The 24,060-nt window shown below is 41.4% G+C and overlaps 1 protein-coding gene across 1 annotated transcript in view; it reads left to right on the plus strand.

Annotated features, from left to right (window-relative positions):
• The first annotated feature begins 1,154 nt into the window (after positions 1–1,154).
• Positions 1,155–24,060, plus strand: part of ptprn2 (protein tyrosine phosphatase receptor type N2) — a 254,053-nt gene continuing 231,147 nt past the window's right edge. Inside the window, exon 1 of the mRNA XM_020494845.2 lies at positions 1,155–1,450. Coding sequence (XP_020350434.1) covers positions 1,372–1,450 — 79 coding nt within the window. The 5' untranslated portion in view covers positions 1,155–1,371. The remainder of the gene's footprint in view (positions 1,451–24,060) is intronic.

Consider the following 24,060-nt stretch of genomic DNA (forward strand, 5'->3'; position numbering starts at 1 on the left):
AATCACCTGATCTATACCATTTTAAAATAGTACATATGATAAAATAACAATGTTTGAACAATTTATTGGACATTTTGTTTGTTTTCATTTAGTTTTGCTCCACCCAACACAAACAGTTCAGACATTCCAGACAGCCTTTAATTAACCTGAAACCCACAGGTTACCGCCCAACACCGAACCCACTGGAGGAAGTTTGTGAGTGACCTAACATGCTCCCTAGAGCGCAAAAAGTCAAGTAAGTCATGCATGTTTTTACCATAGATGTTGGCTGTCTCACGAAAACGATGTGGGCGCTTCCATGGTGAAGAAGTCGGCCCGTTCTGATTCTTGATGGCCAGATTGCTAGCAAGAATGACAAACTGCGATGTGGAGAATTTCATGTCGTTTGTTTCATGTTGATACCATGTCTTGTTTTGAGGTGTTCTCACTGATTTCATGTCGATGCTAAAATTCGTGAACCAACAACTGTAAAGTTGTATTTGAGAGACAAGTGGTCATTGTGCAAATGTATTTATGTAGACAAAATATAGCTTACATGTCAACAATCTAAGCCAAGCGCAACTGTTTTACCCCATGCTTGCGCGTGCATCGGTTTTGTTGCTAACCAACCAACCTATCGTTTTTACAAGTATTCTGTATACACTTGAGTAGCCATGATATACTATATGTTATTATAGAATTATCATGCTACTGTTACAGAAAGTGATATTAACTTGGTTTATTCAGATGGTGAGTCCACTATTAATGCGTTCATTCACATTACTGTTGGTGCACTGCTTTTGAACAGGGCCTATAGGGGAGGGAAGTGTGCCATTTGCCGTGCATTTGCATTCCCCTTACAGCCGGTGATTGAACCCTGGTACGAGTCCCCTGTATAAATATAGATCGTGTGCTGAATGACTGACTGATAGACTTAAAAAGACTTCCCTCTATAGCCCACTTGGATTTTTTGGTATTGCATATTTTAGTTTTACCTTCTTGTATTGCCTACGCTAGAGTTGTTTTTATTGCATCAACTTCTGTTCAATTTCACTTTTGTCTTTTTATTTCGTGTCTGTACCATGTTCGTGGTTAGACTGGCAAATCATTGATTCATGCATGAGGTGCATGCTCAGAGACCATGCACGGGCCCCTCGCCATGCCTGTTTGACGTCAGAATTTAGGAGGGGCGCCTTCTGAAGGTTGCTGTTCGCGGTGCTGAATCCTGTCGCGACTGCAGGAGTGAAGTGGCGGACCCGAGACATTGCTCCGCAAATCGCCTACTTTAATTCGCTGTTATCTCATCCAGCGATTTTCGACCATATTTTTATTGAGAACTGACAGTATCATGTTTTAGTAAAGGTGTGCAATGGATTAGTAAAGAGTAGCCTAATGGATTCGCCGTGTTCCATCTTCGCTGTGTTGTGTCTTTGCCAGTCTCTTTCAACTACCTTCGCTGACAGCAAATATGGTAAGTCGAGAGTCGTGGTCAATATGTGACCATTTTGTATTAAAGTTAAAAAAAATATATATACTTACCTGCCCAGGTGTTGCGATGCGAAAGATGGGCTTTTGGGCGGGCATATGGTCCACGGAATGTATAGTTTATGGAAAAACACAAAAGTAAAATAGACAGAAAAGATAGCGTTTAGGTATTCTCAGTAATACTAACCAGGGGAAATGGAAGATCAAAACAGGGCAGGCTAATTGACAGGGTTCAACTTCAGGACAGAAACTTAGTGAGTGTCCCAGGTTGACGTTAATGATTAAAACAATCAACTACGGTATAATATTCTAATATTCGTTTTAACCATGTTTTTAAGCTATACAGTATTTGTAGACACGTATATAATTAATTTAGAAATCTTTAAATAGATGCACCAATCCCAGATTGCCCCTTTTTAAAATGAGAACTATGTGTGGCCCATGAGTTGATTGGTGTCCTATTCTTAAAACACACTTACTACCTGATATCTACTATGTAAATTGTAAGCATTTTTTAAAAATGTCCTTTCTCCAGATAGATATTTCCTTCTTGGCATGGTAGTAATCTCTAAAGGATAGCACATACACCTTCTTGGTTGATTTTGGTCTTGGCAGGGAAGTCTGCCATTATACAGGTGTTTTGATTTGGTTTTCCCTGCCTTGCCCCAGTTTAACACTGTGTGTAACATTGAAAAGCCTTTGTGGATAAATGGTCCCTTTTGTTGAGGTTGCCTTGCAGTGCAGAGAAGGTAGGGTTATTACCAGGTGGCTTAGAGGTGAATGTTTCTGGTGCCCCTGTCAGAATGATAAGCAAAGGATGCTGTCATCTCACTGATCCTGAATCAGTGTGTGTAGTGTCTGTGTGGGAGTGGTGACCTGCAGTTTCATTCTCTCTCTGAACCAGGATCTGATCATGGAGTCAGTTGCCGTATGTACGTTTGGAATGTGACAATGTATTATTATGATTTTACTTCACTCTGTTTCTTAGTAGGCCTCTCAATAGAACTGCAGGCCTATATGTCTGTCCTGTCTAATTCCCTCTGACTGTTGGTCTTTCACCTTGTCTCGATCTGTGCCAGTCTAACAACAAGTTCCCACAATGCTCTCAGTGAAACTCTAACTGGAAAAATAATTTTGTGAAATGAATAGGGAGAAGAATGGTACCTCATTCAAGAGAACTTGATCAAAATGTTATTTTTGTTTTTTTAGCTTTGGAGCCACTGTTGACCGTCTGCATCCCACATGGCACCGTATGCCCTAGTGTGTACTACTTTTGATCAGAGCCCTATTGTCCCCGGTACAAAGTAGTGCATTACGGGAAAAGGGTGCCATTTGGAACTCTGTCTCTGTTAATCCTGACTGAGTCAGCCGTGTTCCCACAGAGAATTCTGACACAATCATTGGAGAATCCCTCTCATTGTTCAAATTCATGCTTGTTTTTTTGTGTGATTTAAAAAATATATATATATTTGATTTTGTACATATTTCTGGGGTTGGTCTCCATCATCAGTGTCTGTGGACTGCCTGAGTGTTTGAGACAGTTATTGTTTTTAATGAGTCCCAGTGTGCCTTGCACTGTTGCCGGGAAGCGCACTGATTGGTTTCGTAGAGCGTATACCATTCCCAGTTGGACTTGTTTTGTGTAGCTTACTGCGGATCTGAGTGGGTGTACTGTGTCATCTGTATGTGTGTAATGACACCAAATAGCACATGGGAGCTCTGGAAAAAAAGGAGATGGTGGTAGAGAGGTGATATCTGAGCAGCTATAAATATCAGTTTCTTGAAGAGCTAAACAAAGGCTTGGAGTGGAATTAATAACCACAGATTCAGGATCAGAGTATAGAGGTTGTTTGATGACAGAGCTGAGGGTGTTGTCATTTGATTTCTGGCAATGGGGATATATATAGTTTGTGTCCCAAATGGCACCCTATTCCCTGCATAGTGCATTCCCTTTTTTATTTTTTTTATTGAATAAATATTTTACTGTATTCTTAAAGAGGATTACAGTGGAGAGAGGTCGTGTCAAAGGTTTGAATCCAGCCTACTGCCCTATGCTCGTACTGGGCCCTGGTCAAGGTAGTGTACAACATAGGGAATAGGGTGCCATTTGGGACATAGAGAAACCATTAAGTATGTATCTCATCAGACTACCTGAAAAGAGGGAATGGTTTAGTTTAGGGAAACAGGCACTTTGCATCTCACACAAGCATGACTAGAAAGTAATTACATCAAGGCAGTGTGTTTTTTTTTCTTTCTTCCATTTCCTAATAATTGGTCCCACAGTTGATTTCTTCAAACCAAGCTGCTTACCTATTGCAGATTCAGTCTTCCCAGCCTGGTGCAGGTCTACAATTTTGTTTCTGGTGTCCTTTGACAGCTCTTTGGTCTTGGCCATAGTGGAGTTGAGTGTGACTGTTTGAGGTTGTGGACAGGTGTCTTTTATACTGATAACAAGTTCAAACAGGTGCCATTAATACAGGTAATAAGTGGAGGACAAAGGAGCCTCTTAAAGAAGAAGTTACAGGTCTGTGAGAGCCAGAAATCTTGCTTGTTTGTAGGTGACCAAATACTTATTTTTAAGTGGGAGAACTTGCACAATTGGTGGCTGACTAAATACTTTTTTGCCCCACTGTATATCCACAGTAAAACAAGTCCAATATCGACAACCTGAAAGGCCGCTCAGCAGGGAAGAAGCCAATGCTCCTAAACGCCATTAAAAAAAGCCAGACTACGGTTTGCAACTGCCGATGGGGATAAAGATTGTACTTTATTGAGAAATGTCCTCTGGTCTGATGAAACAAAAATATAACTGTTTGGCCATATTGACCATCGTTATGTTTGAAGGAAAAATGGGGAGGCTTGCAAGCCGAAGAACACCATCCCAACCGTGAAGCACGGAGGTAGCAGCATCATGTTGTGGGGGTGCTTTGCTGCAGGAGGGACTGGTGCACTTCACAAAATAGATGGCATCATGAGGAACAAGAACTATGTGGATACATTGAAGCAACATCTCAAGATATCAGTCAGGAAGTTAAAGCTTGGTCACAAATGGGTCTTCCAAATGGACAATGACCCCAAGCATACTTCCAAAGTTGTGGCAAAATGTCGTAAGGACAACAAAGTCAAGGTATTGGAGTGGCCATCACAAAACCCTGAGCTCAATCCTATGGAAGATTTGTGGGCAGAACTGAAAAAGCGTGTGCTAGCAAGGAGGCCTACAAACATGACTCAGTTACACCAGCTCTGTCAGGAGGAATGGGCCAAAATTCACCCAACTTGTTGTGGGAAGTTTGTGGAAGGCTACCTGAAACGTTTAACCCAAGTTAAGCAATTTAAAGGCAATTCTACCAAATACTAATTGAGTGTATGTAAACTTCTGACCCACTGGAAATGTGATGAAGTAAAAGCTGAAATTAAATAATTCTCTACTATTATTCTGACATTTCACATTCTTAAATAAAGTAGTGATCCTAACTGACTGAAGACAGGGGATTTTTACTATGATTAAATGTCAGGAATTGTGAAAAACTGAGTTTAAATGTATTTGGCTACGGTGTATTTAAACTTCCGACTTCAACTGTATATAATGTTTTTTATACATCTCCCATTTGGCATGTCTCTTGTGATGCAGTTCACAGCAGCAATGACGGATGTGTTGATTCGACAACTGCATCAGAATTTTGAATGACTCTTCCCCAACTTTGAACCTAAATCCAATGATGTGGTGCCATTTTTTTGTTTGTTTATTTCACATTGAATTCACATTAGTTGACTACTCTACCAAATGTAAATCAAAACCAGACGTTGAACTGATGTCTGAGCCCAGTGGGTAGCTACGCGTGTCTTCTACGCCTGCAGTTTCTCTGTTGTCAACCTTATCTCCTAATAGATCCTGTCAACTTTTGCTTTGATTCATTGGTTTCGCTCTCGCCCCACTAGCAATGGGCATCTGGCATCCCACAGATCTATTCAGTGAGTTGCGATGTTCAATGGCAGTGCGTATAAATCATCCCAGTGGATAGAGTGTTTATTTTCAAGTGGCCTGTATAAATCAAATCAAATATTATTTGTCACATGCGCCAAAATACAACAGGTGTAGACCTTGCAGTAAAATTCTTACTTACAAGCCCATAACCAACATTGCAGTTTTAAGAAAATACCTTAAAAAGGTAAGAGATAAAAGTAACAAATAATTAAGAGCAGCAGTAAAATAACAATAGCGAGGTTATATACAGGGGGTACCGGTACAGAGTCATTGTGTCGAGGTAATTGAGGTAATATGTACATGTAGGTAGAGTTATTAAAGTGACTATTCATAGATAACTAAGTAGCAGTGTAGAATAGAGGGGGAGTGCAATGCAAATATTGTCTGGGTAGCCATTTGATTAGATGTTCAGGAGTCTTATGGCTTGGGGGTAAAAGCTGTGGTCCATGGTAGTTTGTTGAGGTAGTATGTACATGAATGTATAGTTAAAGTGACTATGCATATATGACAAACAGAGAGTAGCAGCATCGTAAAAGAGGGGTTGGGGTCCATGGCTTCTGTTTGGGTTATATACATACAGTCACTGTGGGGATCACGTCACCTATGCACTTATTGATGAAGCCAGTGACTGATGTGGTGCACTCCTCAATGCTATCGGAAGAATCCCGGAACATATTCCAGTCTGTGCTAGCAAAACAGTCCTGTGGTTTAGCATCTGCTTCATCTGACCACTTTCTTATAGACAGTCACTGGTGCTTCCTGCTATAATTTTTGCTTGGAGTAAAGGTGGTCTAGAGTTTTTTATAAAAAATGTATTTCCCCCCCTCTGTTTGCACATTTAACATGCTGATAGAAATGAGGTAAAACTGATTTAAGTATCCCTGCATCTAAGTCCCCAGCCACTGAGCTCTGCCTCTGGATGAGCGTTTTCCTGTTTGCATTTGGCTGTATACAGTTCATTGAGTGCGGTCTTTGTGCCAGCATCGGTCTGTGGTGGTATGTAGACCGCTACGAAAAATACAGATGAACTCTCGAGGTAGATAGTGGGGTCTACAGCTTATCATGAGATACACTACCCCAGGCGAGCAAAACCTTGATACTTCCTTAGATATCGTGCACCAGCTGTTGTTTACAAATAAACATAGGCCACCCCGTGTCTTACCAGAGACTGCTGTTCTATCTTGCCGATAGAGTATATAATCTGCCAGCTGTCTGTTATTAATGTCATTGTCCAGCCACAACTCGGGGAAACATAAGATATTACAGTTTTGAATGTCCTGTTGGTAGGATATACGTGCTTTTAGTTCGTCCCATTTATTTTCCAGCGATGAACGTTAGCTAACAGTACAGATGGCAAAGGAAGATTAGCCACTCGTCGCCTGATCCTCACAAGGCACCCTGATCTCCTTCTGCAAAATTCTCCTACGAATGACGAGGAGGAGGGCCTGTTCAGGTGTTTGGAGTATATCCTTCCTGTCCAACTCGTAAAAAGAAATGATAATAATATTTGTCCATTTCGAGGTGAGTAATCACTGTTCTGATGTCCAGAAGCTCTTTTCGTCCATAAGAGATGGTAGCAGCAACATTATGTACAAAATAAGTTACAAACAATGCGAAAAAAAACAATATAGCATGGGAGGTTAAGAGCCAATGAAACGCAAGCAAACTATCTTGTGCTCTATGGTGAAATTATGATCACTGAGCAGTTGGTCTGCGATTTGCAAAGTCTGTTTTCATAGATTCATAATCCCGACAGCTGCCGCGTTTAATTGGAGTGTAATTGATCTAACATCATGTTCACATTTTCAGCTCGCATCTGTTCCCCAGTGAAATAAATGGCTATTGATTCCAACTAACAAGGAATATTATGATAAACTTCTCTCAGCTGTACCAAACCAAGATACAGCTGTTGTAGCATTCATTTTTTCAATACCTCACATGAATTATGACGCAGTATAATCCAGTGTTTATTTGGAAATGGACGCAATGGAAGCCCTGCTTAATATACTTTTCTATTGCCGTGAGTCATAAATGGGATTCTGAGTTTGCACTAAACCCAAAGTTCAGCCTTTTGAGGTGTAATACATTAGTATTGCATTGCAGTAAAACATCCTAAAGCAGGCTGTATTCAGAGCTTTTGTACACTGCCACGGATGGTGTGATGGCAGATGAAGTGGAGCCACTGCCATAAAACAAACCAGATGCTCTGAAAACTATATTGACATTGAGTGGTTATTGAGATGGGTAGAGAGAGCAAAGTGGCTGTGCTGCGCTGTACGTGTTTCCAGGCAAGTTTGTGCGCGTGTTTCCAGGAGGGGAGATCTGTCTTTGGAGATATTCGGCTGGCTGCTTAATGGAGAGAGGGTGCTCTGTTCTGAGTGTTCCCAGTGAGCATCCAGAACACACTTTAGGTCAAGGCTAAGTTCTTCCCTTTAGGAGTAGACGGAGACGGAGACGAACTGGGTTGTATTTATTAGGGCAAACAATAGCAAAATGCTTTGTAACGGAAACCCAAAACGGGTTTGTTATTGGACAAGTTCAGGTAGCTTCAAGTTCCTTAGTGTCCACATCGCCAACAAACTATCATGGTCCAAACACACCGAGACAGTCGTGAAGAGGGCACGACAACGCCTATTCCCTCCTCAGGAGATTGAAAAGACTTGGCATGGGCCCTTAGATCCTCAAAAAGTTCTACAGCTGCACCATTGAGAGCATCTTGACCGGTTGCATCACTGCCTGGTGATGCTCGGCCTCCGACCGCAAGGCACTACAGAGGGTAGTGCGTACAGCCCAGTACATCACGGGGGCCAAGCTTCCTGCCATCCAAGACCTCTATACCAGGTAGTGTCAGAGGAAGGCCCTAAAAATGGTCAAAGACTCCAGCCACCCTAGTCATAGACTGTTCTCTCTGCTACCGCATAGCAAGCGGTACCGGAGTGCCAAGTCTAGGTCCAAGAGGCTTCTAAACAGCTTCTACCCCCAAGCCATAAGACTGCTGAACAGCTAATCAAATGGCTACCCAGACTATTTGCATTGACTCTGCCCCCCTTCTTTAACGCTGCTGATACTCACTGTTATTTTAGCTATACATAGTCACTTTACTCCTACCTACATGTATATTACCTCAATTACCTTGACTAACCTGTACTCCTGCACATTGACTCGGTGCCGGAACCCCCTGTATATAGCCTTGTTATTGTTATTATTTTATTGTTACTTTACATTTTTAATTTTGTAAAATATTTATTTAACTCTTATTTTTCATAACTGCATTGTTGGTTAAGGGATTGTAACTAAGCATTTCACGGTAAGATCTACACCTGTTGTATTTGGCGGCGCTTGTAACAAATGTGATTTGATTTGATTTGTTCATCCCTGTTTCAGTCCGGTTTCTTCCGTTTTGCGCCAAATCAGTACAACCCAGATGGCAGTCTGGCCCTCTAAAGCACACCAGGCTCAAAACAGATGTGTTCTCGAGGAATCTACATACTTTCAGGAAAGTTGTCAGGAGCTCTTAGAACATAGACAATGATAATGATAGAACCAAATAAAATAAATCCAGGAACACATCTATGCCTGGAATGGGAAAGTATCACTTAATACTGTGTTAAGAAATATCTGCCTTCTTTATGGTAGCCTACCTTTGGGAATATTTGGGATGTACTATCTAGATTAACACACAGAATTGTGATGGGGTGTGTCCCAAATGGCACACTATTCCTTATGTAGTGCACTACGTTTGACTAGAGCCTTGTCAAAAGTTGTGCATTAAATAGGGAAGAGGCTGCCATTTGGAATGCACACAGAGCAATTTCTCAGGTATGTCAGTATCATTCCTCCTATCTTGCCTCTGGGGGACTGTGTACTGGAATTAAGTGGTAATTAGAGAGAGCTGATAGAGGAGGTCCTTTACAAGGTCAGTCCAGTACGGCAGTGTCAAGGTGTATAATGAGTACACTAACGCAATAATGAGTATTCAGGACACTGTCATCCCGGTGTGGTGGCCGGACGGAGGAATTCATCTCAGCAATCCCAGGCCTGATTAAATGCAATAATGGGCTTGCTAGCACTATTGATTAACACTCTAGGCTATTTCAGTACACTCCGGAGAAACAAAATAACTTCCTGCCACATAAAGCTGTAGTGCCAGACAGGATTCTAACACCCAGTATTCAGCTTTTAATAAGACTTACACTAGTGCATGCATACATTTTCACATAGCTGGCCCCAGCTGGAATCAAATCTACTATCCTATCCTGGTGTTGCAAGTGCCAGGCCACACTAGAGTATCCATACTGTAGTAGATACTGGCCACACTCTGAGAAAAAGGGTTCCAAAGGGTTATTGGGTCCCCACAGGGTCCCCACAGGAGAACCCTTTTTGGTTCCAGGTAGAAACCATTTTGGTTCCAGGTACACTGTAAAAGAGGACTTTGGATCAACCTAAAAAAAATACTTAAACTGGTTACAAGTAAATACGTTTTTTTTTTTTTCAATTGAAACCAAATATGATTCAATGATAACTGTTATATTTGATTATTAACAAAGCAATATTTCAAGTTGCAACCTATTTCTTTCAACTTTTCCTTTTTGGTTAAACCTAGTAAATAACATTTTCATCTTCTTTCATGTATAATTTTCGCTTTCAAATGACCTATCCAAAATTCTTCAATTGGGTTACAAGCAATTAAATCAATTCCATGTAATCAAGAAAAAAATAGTTGGTTCATTAACGTGAAATAATGCTTTGGTGCTTGTTTGATAAAATTACAGTCGATCAAGTGAAGCCCGGCCCGTGTCATCGGCGTGCCATGAAGGCATCGCCATGGTGTCCTATAGGATATACTACACCTCTAATGATATAGTGAAGTCTGGTTACGTTCTCTGAGGAATAAATACAAACGTGATTTGACTGGTTGAAACAACGTTTAGGGTTAGATTCACAGATTCCTTTCTTTGCAAATTGAACGAGTGGAAATACAACATCGATCGTGCATGCTATATGGACCTTTTTTAGGATATTAAAAATGATTTTATCTAACAAAACGACACTTCATGTTATCTCTGGGACCCTTTGGATGATAAATCAGAGCAAGATTTCAGAATGTAAGTACACATTTACCTTCAGAGGTGAATTTATCAAACCTATCGCAGTGAAAAGTGTTTTGTTGGTAGGAGCTCTCCTCAAACAATAGCATGGCATTTTTTCGCAGTAATAGCTACTGTAAATTGGACAGTGCAGTTATATTAACAAGAATTTAGACACTTAGAGTTGAAGTCGGAAGTTTACATACACCTTAGCCAAATACATTTAAACATTTTAATTATTTATTTCAGCTTTTATTTCTTTCATCGCATTCCCAGTGGGTCAGATGTTTACATACACTCAATTAGTATTTGGTAGCATTGCCTCTAAATTGCTTAACTTGGGTCAAACGTTTCGGTTAGCCTTCCACAACCATACCACAATAAGTTGGGTGAATGTTGGCCCATTCCTCCTGACAGAGCTGGTGTAACTGAATCAGGTTTGTAGGCCTCCTTGCTCGCACACACTTTCAATTCTGCCCACAAAAAGCATTAACTTCCTGACTGATGTCTTGAGATGTTGCTTCAATATATCCACATAATTTTCATTCCTCATGATGCCAACTATTTTGTGAAGTGCACTAGTCCCTCCTGCGGCAAAGCACCCCCACTTCATGGTTTGGATGGTGTTCTTCAGCTTGCAAGCCTCCCCCTTTTCCCTCCTTCCTGAGCAGTATGACGGCTGCGTGGTCCCATGGTGTTTATACTTGCGTACTATTGTTTGTACAGATGAGCGTGGTACCTTCAGGCATTTCTAAATTGCTCTCAAGGATGAACAAGACTTGTGGAGGTCTACAATTTTTTTTCTGAGGTCTTGGCTGATTTCTTTTGATTTTCCCATGATGTCAAGCAAAGACCAATGAGTTTGAAGGTAGGCCTTGAAATTCATACACAGGTACACCTCCAATTGACTCAAATTATGTCAATTTGCCTATCAGAAGCTTCTAAAGCCATGCCATAATTTTATGGAATTTTCCAAGCTGTTTAAAAGGCACAGTCAACTTAGTGTATGTAAACTTCTGAACCACTGGAATTGTGATACATTGATTTATAAGTGAAATAATCTGTCTGTAAAATTACTTGTGTCATGCACAAATTAGATGTCCTTAACCGACTTGCCAAAACTATAGTTTGTTAACAAGAAATTTGTGGAGTGGTTGAAAAACGAGTTTTAATGACTCCAACCTAAGTGTATGTAAACTTCTGACTTCAACTGTATATGTACCGACATTTGTTGTTTCTCTAAAATCTGCGACCGCGACACAAGGCACTGCATGATTTACAACTGTCCCGTTAACAGGACGCCTATTAAAGCTGCAACATAAAATGTGAGTTATAGATCTGTTGTTCTCATTGAAAGCAAGTCTACGAAGCGATATATCGGTTCTATGTGAGCTATTTCTATGCTTCCCATTCATAAGTTTCATTTTTGCATCTTTAACTTTCAGTTTTGTACGCCAGCTTCAAACTGCTGAAAATACAATATTTTTGGTTATGGAAAATCTATTTCACAGCAGTTTAGTTTGTACAATGATTCTCTACACTTTACATGCTTGTTTTGTGACATTTCAGTTTAGGTGAGCTACTAGAATCCTAGCAAACAGAAAATGGCAGAGCGATTTCTGCATAGGGCAGCTTAAATATCACATGCACTTTACTGTGTGCAAGTATCATTGCAGATTCAGTGCTGGCAGTGTACAGCCTTTGTCTGACATATGGAATTGTTTTAAGATGGTCATACCATGGATCATTTAGCTATTTGATTTAGAATTTTAGGACCCCTTTAGGTACCCCAAAAAATATATGAATGAATTTGGCCTTTACTACTATAACCCATAGAAACGCATTGAACAACACGTTTATGATTGGCATAAAAGTGTCTGTCCTATATCTAGGAGATATAATAAAGTTCAGGAAATGTTCATTTTCTTACACATATCAATAAAGGCACAAAACTACCTCCATACTTCCATTCATTTTTTTTTCATTTAATTTATTATAACCTCTTATCTCAAAATCATTGTTATGTGGTTAATCAAAATTCGATCCAAATCTAAATCAAAATTATACAAACCTAAAAAGTAACTTCTATTGCTATTGCCAACTATGTAAAAATAGCCTACATAAAGCCAACAAATAAAAACATTGCAGCCTGCAGGTAGAAAATATCCCGATAAAAATAAATATCCTATAAATCACATTGGCAAAGCATGGCCTGTCTACAAGGAACTTGAAACATTGTATCAACTTTTGTCCAGCCTGAAGCTCTTGCTAGCAAACTTGCAACATTGTAGAAAATATTCTGGGCCCTCAGAGTTTCCTGCACCAGTGAGCTTGGGACAGCTGTAGGCTATTTGTGCAAGGGATAAGAGGTCATAAGGTATTTTCTGTCATTTCCACTGGATCAGAGCATGACATTTTTCCCTTTCACGCTGAGTGGTTATCGAAAGGGAGAGAGCTGGAAAGATTTTTCAAATACATTGAGGAACTATTGTCATTCTCAATGGATGTAAAAAATAAAAAATAAATAAAAAAAACGTCGTTTTCTTGCTGTTTGATGTGAAGAAATCATTACTTTGAGAAGCTCCACAGCTCATTAGTGGTGGTGCGTTGAGCCAATCAGAAATTCTATCAGATCCCCAAATGGGCACATTTCTATGCCTACATTTTTGCGCAGGCCAGGTAGCCTATTACTTCTATGCGTAATCAGGTGTACGTCGTTACTCAACATTGACAGGAGCGCTCCAAAAAAACAGAATGACTTAAATTGACAAAACTCATAAATGGAATTAAAATAATCCAAAAGTATAGAATAGTTTGTGCGCTCTGCAAACAACGTGCCCACTCTGACAATGAGAACGGTAAAAGACTGGAATAATAGTATATTGAATGTATTAACAGAAATATCCGGAACCAAACAAACATTGTAGATTAGAAATGATATGAGTTGACTGCTGGTGATAGGCCTATATGTAATGGGGGAATTGATAGACACTAACAATGAAACAATTCACACAATGACTTTATGAAACAATGAATGTGCACAAATTGGCGGGAGAAAGCGCATTCTGGAGAGATCTTAGCCACACAATCCCCTTCTTCTTGGACTGTGCCATCCCTGCTGCCTCCGCAATGGATTAGTTCACTGAGATCAAATCAAATGTTATTTGTCATATGCCCCGTGAAATGCTGACTTACAAGACCTTAACTCTATTTTCTTAAAACTGCATTGTTGGTTAAGAAAAGATTTACTAGATAAAGTAAAAAATAAAATGTAACACAAAGTAGCAATAATGAGGCTAAGTACAGGGGGTACTGGTACCGAGTCAATGTGCGGGGGTACAGGTTAGTCGAGGTAATGTGTACGTGGGTAGGGGTAAAGTGACTATGCATAGATAATAAACAGCAAGTAGCAGTAGTTTAAAAACATGCAAGTGGTCCGGGTGGCCATTTTGTTAATTGTTCAGCAGTCTTATGGCTTGGGGGTAGAAACTGTTAAGGAGCCTTTTGGACCTAGACTTGGCACTCCAGTACAGCTTGCCGTGCGGTAGCAGAGAGAACAGTCTATGACTTGGGTGACTGGAGTCACCGCCTGGTTTATAGGTCCTAGTCACTTTAATAATGTTTACATACTGCTTTACTCATCTCATATGTATATACTGTATTATATTCTACTGTATTTTAGTCAATGCCACTCCGACATTGCTCGCCCTAATATTTATATGTTTCTTTCTATTCCATTATTTTACTTTTAGATTTGTGTATTGTTGTGAATTGTTAGATACTACTGCACTGTTGGAGCTAGGAGCACAAGCATTTCACTTACACATGCAATAACATCTGCTAAATCTGTGTCATTTGATTTGATGTCAGGAAGCTTGGCCCCAGTGATGTACTGGGCCATTCGCACTACCCTCTGTAGCGCCTTACGGTCAGATGCCGAGCAGTTGCCATACCAGGCGGTGATGCAACCGATCAGGATGCTCTCTGGTGCAGCTGTATAACTTTTTGAGGAACTGGGGACCCATGCCAAATCTTTTCAGTCTCCTGAGGGGGGAAAGGCATTGTCGTGCCCCCGTCAGGACTTCCTTGGTGTGTTTGGACCATGATAGTTTATTGGTGATATGGATATAAAGTAACTTGAAAGTCTCGACCTGCTCCACTACAGCTCCGTCGATGTGAATGGGGGTGTGTTCGGCCCTCCTTTTCGTGTAGTCCACGATCATCTCCTTTGTCTTGCTGACGTTGAGGGAGAGGTTGTTGTCCTGGCAACACACTGCCAACAACACATCTGACCTCCCAACAGGCTGTCTCATCATTGTTGGTGATCAGGCACACCACCTTTGTGTCGTCAGCAAACCTAAAGACGGTGTTGGAGTCGTGCGTGGCCACGCAGTCGTGGGTGAACAGGGAGTACAGGAGGGGATTAAGCACGCACCCCTGGGTGGCCAGATGTGTTTTTACCTACCCTTACCACCTGGGGGCGGCCCGCCAGGAAGTCCAGGATCTAGTTGCAGAGGGAGGTGTTTAGTCCCAGGCTCCATAGCTTAGTGATGAGTTTTGTGGGCGGCGCTATGGTGTTGAACGCTGAGCTGTAGTCAATGAACAGCATTTGCACATAGGTGTTCCTTTTGTCAAGGTGGGAAAGGGCAGTGTCGAGTGCGATTGAGTCGTCTGTGGATCTGTTGGGGCGGTATACTAATTGGAGTGGGTCTAGGGTTTCCGGGATGATGGCGTAAATGTTTTGGGAAACGCTGCTCTATGTAACCTTCCATCTTAGAAATACTGTAACGGTTCTCTTTTGTTGAAGGAGAGGCGGACCAAAATGCGGTGTGAATATGATTCATGTTTGTTTAATGAAGAAAAAACTATACATGCATAAACTAACGAAAACAATAAACGTGAGAACTCAAAACAGCCTTATCTGGTACAAAGACAGGAACAATCACCCACAAACACACAGGGAAACCCAGGCTACCTAAATATGGTTCCCAATCAGAGACAATGACTAACACCTGCCTCTGATTGAGAACCATATCAGGCCAGACATAGAAATAGACAAACAAGACATCCAACAGAATGCCCAACCAGATCACACCCTGACCAACCAAAACATGGTTGGTCAAGCAAACTATGGTCAGGGTGTGACAAATACATGTCTAGTAAACCTGTTCAATTAACCCATGATCATTGAAACCATGTTTTATGATATTTTATTGTACAGATGTTGTTGTTTTTTAATCCATTATCTATGAGAACGGAATTTGATCAAACGGATTCAAAAGAAATACAACACAAATACCAAACCCTAACGTAGGGGATCCCTGAGCAGGGACCATGTCATGAGCAGGCCTGGTGGTGAGAGCGTTCACAAAGCAAGGTGAGAAAATGTGGAGGCGTTCATGTGCCTCTGAGCTGTTCCTTCTCGACTTACACCATGGCTACGCCGGCCCTGCACATCCGTCCATGTGCGCACGTTGATTTTGTCTGTCCCCACCAGACGCAGCTGTGGTCGAAACACACAGGAAGCATTCGTGGACTTTTTAGCTAGATAGCTGTTGCTAGCAGTTTGTCCTGGGAGATTAATGTTGGGTTGTTATTTAACCTGATCATGAATATGGTCACCATTATAGCTGGTTCTTTGTAGAATTTTGACCCGCATCACCACAACCGTGTGTTTCTCTACTCCGAGGACTAATACACAGATCAAAAAGGGAAACAAGTTGGTTTTTAGTTAGTTATCTTTGATTAATATCTCCTTGTTTGTCTTTTAAGCAACCAAGTGGGTTGTGTCTTTGTGAAAAGCAATAAGGATGTGGAGGAGGCAGGACTTGCAATGTGTCAAGCATCTCAAATAGAACCAAGTTCTATTTTTGAGTTTGGCATTGCAGGCGCTCACTGACGCACACGAGCAGAGTGAATGAAATGATTGAATAACATTCATGTGCACATTTATTTGTGCAATGCTTGCACACGCAAAGTGACCCGTTTGACTTCCCTGTTAAACATCCTACCACAACTCGGTACGAGGGGAAATCATTCAATGGGTCAGGCAAAATGTCATCCTGCCCATTTCAGCGGCCTCGGTTGCTTCGCTTGGTTGCCACGGTGCCGTCTTTAATTCATAGTGACGGTCTTGTCGCCTGACCTCCCCAGAATTTCGGTGAAACACTCCGGAAACACGAGAAGCACGAGAAACACAGAGGGAGCCTACTGTTGGACCACATCGTTCCATATGGCCAGTGGTGTAAGGGTGCAAGGGTCCTCCTGACTCCTGTTCAATCAGTGTTCTGAACTCAATGTCATGCATGTCAGTGGGTCATGTGATTAGAGTGAGTTGTGAAGGTGATTAACTGGAGAAATTATTGCCTGTTACAATGTGCCCTCTGAGAAAGAATGTTGAGGTTACACAACAAATTGCTTTCTTGTGCTGGGTTGGGCTGGGCATTTTATCATGATTTATTAAAGAGAAACAACCTTGTTGACTATAAGCCTTCTTACGCAAGGTGTGAAATACATATGGAAACCAAAAAGAGAGCATGAATTATTGAGTAATGATGTGATGATTTGCATTGTGTATATGCTTGACATGAGATGTTCCTTATAAGAGGGGTTTTCAAACTTTTCTTGTCCCCGGGACCCTCGTCCAGGCACACTGAGTCCAGGCGACCCAGGGACCCGCATCATATGTTAGCAAAAAAAATTTAAATCACATCTTGTCATATCATCAGGTGAATGATAATGACAAGTAGAAGTAATCAACATTTTAAATGAGTAGATTTGGTAGACTGTCAAATGATTTTGATCTCCCCACAGTTCATTGGAAGAGGAAGTGTAAAATGAGATTGAATTCTAACAGTCTATTATTTCAAAAAGCAAAGATATCTTGGTGGCATATTTTGTTGTTGCTGCTGTTTTAAAGCCAATTTTCTGCAATTCTGCACATTTTTCTATTGAACTGAGAGAATTTTGCCACGTAAAGCAAATTACCAGAAATTATGTGCATTTTGCCATGGCTAGGCTGTGTTTTTCTGCTCAAACATTATAACAAAATCAATGGGCATGTGCCCTGAATGCCCGGTTTTTGGAATTTTCAATTCTCCCTGACTGTCTAGCTTTTATTTGATTGTTAGTTCTCAAATAAATCTATATATACTGTACAGTGCATTCGGAAAGCATTCACACCCCTTGACTTTTTCCACATTTTGTTATGTTTTTAGAAATGTTCGAAAACAGAAATACCTAATACTTTAATAAGTATTCAGATCCTTTACTATGAGACTTGAAATTGTACTCGATTCATCATCCTTGAGATGTTCCTACAGCTTGATTGGAGTCCACATGTGGTAAATTCAATTGATTGGACATGATTTGGAAAGCCAAATAAATGCCTGTCTATATAAGGTCCCACAGTTGACAGTGCACATCAGAGCCAAAAACTAAGCCATGACGTCGAAGGAATTGTCCGTAGAGTGTCGAGACAGGATTGACAAGGCACAGATCTGGGGAAGTGTACCAAAATAATTCTGCAGCATTGAAGGTCCCCAAGAACACTCTGGCCTCCACTATTCTTAAATGGAAGAAGTTTGTAACCGCCAAGACTTCCTAGAGCTAGATGCCGGACCAAACTAAGCAATTGGGGGAGAAGGGCCTTGGTCAGGGAGGTGACCAAGAACCTGATGGTCATTCTGTGGTGACTTGAGAACCTTCCAGAAGGACAACTATCTCGGCAGCACTGCACCAAATACAGAAGTCACTCCTCAGTAAAAGGCACATGACAGCCCGCTTGGAGTTTGCCAAAAGGCATCTAAAGACTCTAAAAACAAAATTCTCTGGTCCGATGAAACCAAGCTTGAACGCTTTGGCCTGAATGCCAAGTGTCACGTCTAGAGAAAAGCTTGCACCATCCCCGTGGTGACGCATGGTGGTGGCAGCATCATGCGGTGGGGATGTTTTTCAGCGGCAGGGACTGGAAGACTATTCAGGGTTGATGGAAAGATGAACAGAGCAAAGTACAGAGATCCTTGATGAAAACCTTCATCTTTCAACAGGACAACGACCCTGATCACACAGCCAAGACAATGCATGAGTGGCTTCGGGACAAGTCTCTGAATGTCCTTGAGTGTCCCAGCCAGAGCCTGGACTTGAACCCGATCTCTGGAGAGACCTGAAAATAGCTGTGCAGCGACGCCCCCCATCCAACCTGACGGAACATGAGAGGATATGCAGAGAGGATATGCAGAGAAGAATGGGAGAAACTTCCCAAATACAGGTGTGCCAAGCTTGTAGCGTCATACCCAAGAAAACTCTAACCTGTAATCGCTGCCAAAGGTGCTTCAAAAAAGTACTGAGTAAAGGGCCTGAATACTTCTGTAATTTGAGATTGATCGTAGATTGATGAGAGAAAAAAAAAGATTTAATCAATTTTAAAATAAGTCTAATGGAACAGAATGTGGAAAATTGGAATACTTTCTGAACGCACTGTATAGTTCAAAATCTTTCTGCAGGATTTATAACAGGTTTCGGTCGTTTATGTTGATACAAACTGTTTTTCTATCCTGAAAATTACCACGTAGACGGCCTGCCTAAGAATTTTCTATTCAGAAAAAAAAACTGTAATTAGCTCCATTTTAAAGGAAGAGTTTGAGATTTTGGCAATGAAGCCATTTAACTACTTCCCCAGAGTTGGATGTACAGGAACAGCTAGCATGCTAATTGTTCCTGTAGACTTCCAGTCATTGCGTTTAACACTAGTTAGCATTGACTTGGGACACTACCTCTTAACCAACTTCATACTGGGCACAGGGACATACAAATGGTTTCAACAATGATATTCTGTTGCAGCTAGTGATATTCATAAACAAACTATAATAAGACCCCTGTCATGACGTTGCCCTCTTTGGGTACAGCAAGCCCCATCCCCCTCTCCCTGCCTCCCCCTGCCTCCTTCAACTAGGCTGCTGTGGTCAGAGAGAGGTCATAAATTCCTGAGGAGAAGACCTGCCTCATGGCCACACAGTATAAGAGAGAGAGTGAATTTTCATAGAGAACAAAGGAATTTCTTCCACCTCATAGAACTTGAGGTCCGAACAAATTTCATGTTCCGGAGAAAGTATAAAAGATCGGTGAAGAATCCAGCTACGAACTGGTCCGTTTGTTACAACTTGGGGAAGCTCATGGGAGATGGTGTGGCCACATTACCATAATGCTGTTTATATAATAGCCTCAGATATGAGGTTTACAGCTAATTGTTGTATAAGATGAATGAGTGAGTATGATACTGTTTACACAATTTTACAATGTGATTTTGGACTGTTTTATGAAGGAAAATCCAATTCCCTTTTGAGTTTAACTAAATCAGAGGACCACCCCTGAGCCCAATTAGGGTCGGGCATCCTGGGACAGCCCCTTTTCTGCAATTTTGAATAAAACCCAACTTTGAGAAATTATCACCAGACCATGTTTTTCTCCATTAGGAGGGGACAAAGGTTGTAGACCATTGCTGAATCTTTTAACCATACCACGTGTTTAAACTCCTAGACTATCGATACCGACAGAATGAGAACAAGTCTTTTGATATTAATTACTAGTCTGCAGCTAGGAATTCGGTATCATTGAACGCGAAGAACGACAACCGCCGAAACATCCATTCTATAAGGAATGAATGAATGTCACTCTGAACAATCAACTCTAACCGCAACAGAGAGCGAGAGCGAGGGAGAGAGACGGACAATTCTACAAAAGAAACAACTTTTCACCAGCGATCAAGATGACACACTGAGCGTAAATATATATATTGATTGCAATTGTTCCCGAATGAGTGAGCGTTAATGTGTAAAGGATTAGCATTTCAATTGTTAGAATTATTAACTCTGTAGTGACTTCTTAGTCGACCCCCACTTCCCCTTTTGTCTAACATGCTGTCATGCCGGTTTAGCCCACTAGGGCACATTCCCTTATCATTTCTTGTTACCATATTGACTTTGTTTGTTTATGCATTTCTGTGAATTACTTAGTTAGTAATAAATTAATTATTTAAGACAATTGATGTATGGATGACTCATAGTGAAGACTGGGTTCGTGCAGATAACCAACAATTTACAACATTTGGATTGAGACTAACGTGAGGTAAAGTAAATAATTCATTAATCAGAAGACAATTGATCAGATATGACAATATCTGAAAGATTATATTAGGAAATTATAACCTTGTAATCTGAATATTTTCCTTGGTGCCCCGACTTCCTAGTTAATTACGGTTACATGATTAATCAGTCTAATCGCGTAATATTAATTACAGAGAATCTTTGATAAAACTAAGTCTTCAATTTAATGATAGTAAAGACACGACACCCCCCTGACCCCTATAGTACCTTTTTTGGACCCACAGGGTGCTGTGGACCCCAGTTTGAAAACCCCTGCCTTATAAGAAGCACATGTATTTGTTTTCTTGCCTTGGAAACATTCCCCCTGTTTTAGGTGCAGAGTGTTACAGTATAATGAGACCAGGCTCTTAAATCAGAAGACGCTGTGTCAAAGTGATGCTAATTTGTCTCCAGGTCATGTTACCTTCCCTTTTCCTCACTAAAGCATTGTTCTTTGTCCAACGCCACTACCTTTTATTACACTTCTGTCACCTACCGACTTCTGTCACCGACTTCTGTTTCGAAAATTGCTTTTTTGTCCGATAACAGCACAGAAAGGACTTGTAGAGGAGAGTGTCCTAGGAAGAAGCCAATAATCATAATAAAAGGTATGGTCATGGCTACAATGGAGATGGATTATGTCCCAAATGGCACCCTATCGACCCTGGACAAAAGTAGTGCACTATAAAGGAGTAGGTTGGAATAGGTTGCCATTTGGGACGTAGGCAGGATGAGATATGCTGCGAAGAGCACTCAGTGGGAGGTGGCTGTACTCACTTCCAGCCTCACAGCATCCGCTTTGTCTGTGTTGAAATTAGGCACGGCACCCACCTGTGTGGGGGCATACAGAAGGATAGATCAATGGGATGGAATACTGTATGGCTGTTAATGAATATTCAGGTGCACATACTCTGATAGGTTTGAACTGCAGACTGCAGTATCTTTCATCTCTGTGAAATTACGAGTTGCACTCATCAACAAGCTTTTATTCTGTCCCCAAATGACTTTCTGTCTCCTCCTCTCTCTCTCTTCCCCCTGTCGTACCCCTGAAGACAGACAGCCATCTACAATCTCCCTTTGATCATGGTGAAGTTAATTGCACTTCGGATGGTGTATCAATACAGGCATCCTTCCTACTGTAAATAATTTGCCTGAGGGGAAGGAAACCACTCAGGGATTTCACCTTGAGGCCATTGAAAACCGTTTTTAATGGCTGTGATAGGATGAACCTATCAACAACATTGTAGTTACTCCACAATAATAACCTTTTTATTTATTTAAGCTTTAATTAACTAGGCAAGTCAGTTAAGAACAAATTATTATTTACAATGACGGCCTACCAAAAGGCTTCCTGCGGGGACGGAGGCCTGGGATTAAAATAAATAAACAAGTACAATATAAAAACACATCACAAAAAGAGACACAACACTACATAAAGAGAGACATAAGACAACAACATAGCAAGGCAGTAACACATGACAACACAGCATTGTAGCAACACAACATGGTAGCAACACAACATGGTAGCAGCACAAAACATGGTACAAACATAATCGGGCACAGTCAACAGCACGAAGGGCAAGAAGGTAGAGACAACAATACATCACACAAAGCAGCCACAACTGTCAGTAAGAGAGTCCATGATTGAGCCTTTGAATGAAGAGATTGAGATAAAACTGTCTAGTTGAGTGTTTGTTGGAGCTTGTTTAGGTCGCTAGCTGCAGCGAACTGAAAAGAGGAGCGACCCAGTGTGCTTTGGGGACCTTTAACAGAATGTGACTGTCAGAGCGGGTGTTGTATGTAGAGGAAGAGGGCTGCAGGCCTAAGGGGGTTTTATAAATAAGCAACAACCAGTGGGTCTTGCGACGGGTATACAGAGATGACCAGTTTACAGAGTATAGAGTGCAGTGATGTGTCCTACAAGTAGCATTGGTGGCAAATCTGATGGCCGAATGGTAAAGAACATCTAGCCGCTGGAGAGCACCCTTACTTGCCGATTGATAAATTATGTCTCCGTAATCTAGCATGGGTAGGATGGAGATCTGAATCAGGGTTAGTTTGGCGGCTGGGGTGAAAGAGGAGCGATTACGATAGAGGAAACCAAGTCTAGATTTAATTTTAGCCTGCAGCTTTGATATGTGCTGAGAGAAGGACAGTGCACCTTCTAGCCATTCTCCCAAGTATTTGTATGAGGTGACTACCTCAAGCTCCTAAGCCCTCAGAGGTAGTAATCACACCAGTGGGGAGAGGGGCATTCTTCTTATCAAACCACATGACCTTTGTTTTGGAGGTGTTCAGAACAAGGTTGAGGGTAGAGAAAGCTTGTTGGACACTAAGAAAGCTTTGTTGTAGAGCATTTAACATAAACTCCGGGGAGGTGCCAGCTGAGTATAAGACTGTATCATACAGTAAATGCATGAGAGAGCTTCCTACTGAGACAGTTGAGACAGCAGATTTTCTGACTATACACTACACTCTTTGAGAGAGGTAGTTAGCAAACCAGCCCAAAGACCCCTCAGAGACACCAATACTCCTTAGCCGGCCCACAAGAATGGAATGGTCTACCGTATAAAAAGCTTTGGCCAAGTCAATAAAAATAATAGCACAATATTACTTAGACTCAAGGGCAATGGTGATATCATTGAGGACCTTTAAGGTTGCAGTGACACCTGAGCGGAAACCAGATTGCATACAGTACCAGAGAGAATACTACAGACATCAAGAAAGCCAGTCAGTTGATTATTGACAAGTTTTTCCAACACTTTTGATAAACAGGACAAAATATAAATAGGCCGATAACATTTAGGATCAGCTTGATCTCCCCTTCAAATAAAGGACGAACTGTGGCTGCCTTTCAAGCAATGGGAACCTCCCCAGAAAGGAGAGACAGGCTTGGCGATGATAGGAGCAGCAACCTTAAAGAAGAAAGGGTCTAAACCATCTGACCCAGATGTTTTTTGGGGATCAAGTTTAAGGAGCTCCTTTAGTACCTTGGACTCAGTGACCGCCTGGAGGGAGAAACTTTTGTAGCGGGGCAGGGGGAAAAAGAGGGAGGAGCGTTGGGGCTAGTCGCATTAGAAGGGGTGGGAGATTAGGAAATGTTGGACGTGCAAGGAGGCATGGCTGAATCAAATAGGAATCCTGACTGAAGGAAGTGGTGACTAAAGAGCTCAGCCATGTGCTTCTTGTCAGTAACAACCACATCATCAATATTAAGGGACATGGGCAGCTGTGAGGAGGAGGGTTTATTCTCCAGGTCTTTAACCGTTTTCCAGACCTTCTTGGAGTTAGACCCACAGAGAGAGAACTGCACCTTAAAGTAACTAATTTTGGCCTTCTGGATAGCCTTCGTGCACTTGTTTCTCATTTGCCTGAATGATAG

This window comes from Oncorhynchus kisutch, linkage group LG11, assembly GCF_002021735.2.
Source record: "Oncorhynchus kisutch isolate 150728-3 linkage group LG11, Okis_V2, whole genome shotgun sequence".
Classification (NCBI taxonomy): Eukaryota; Metazoa; Chordata; class Actinopteri; order Salmoniformes; family Salmonidae; genus Oncorhynchus; species Oncorhynchus kisutch.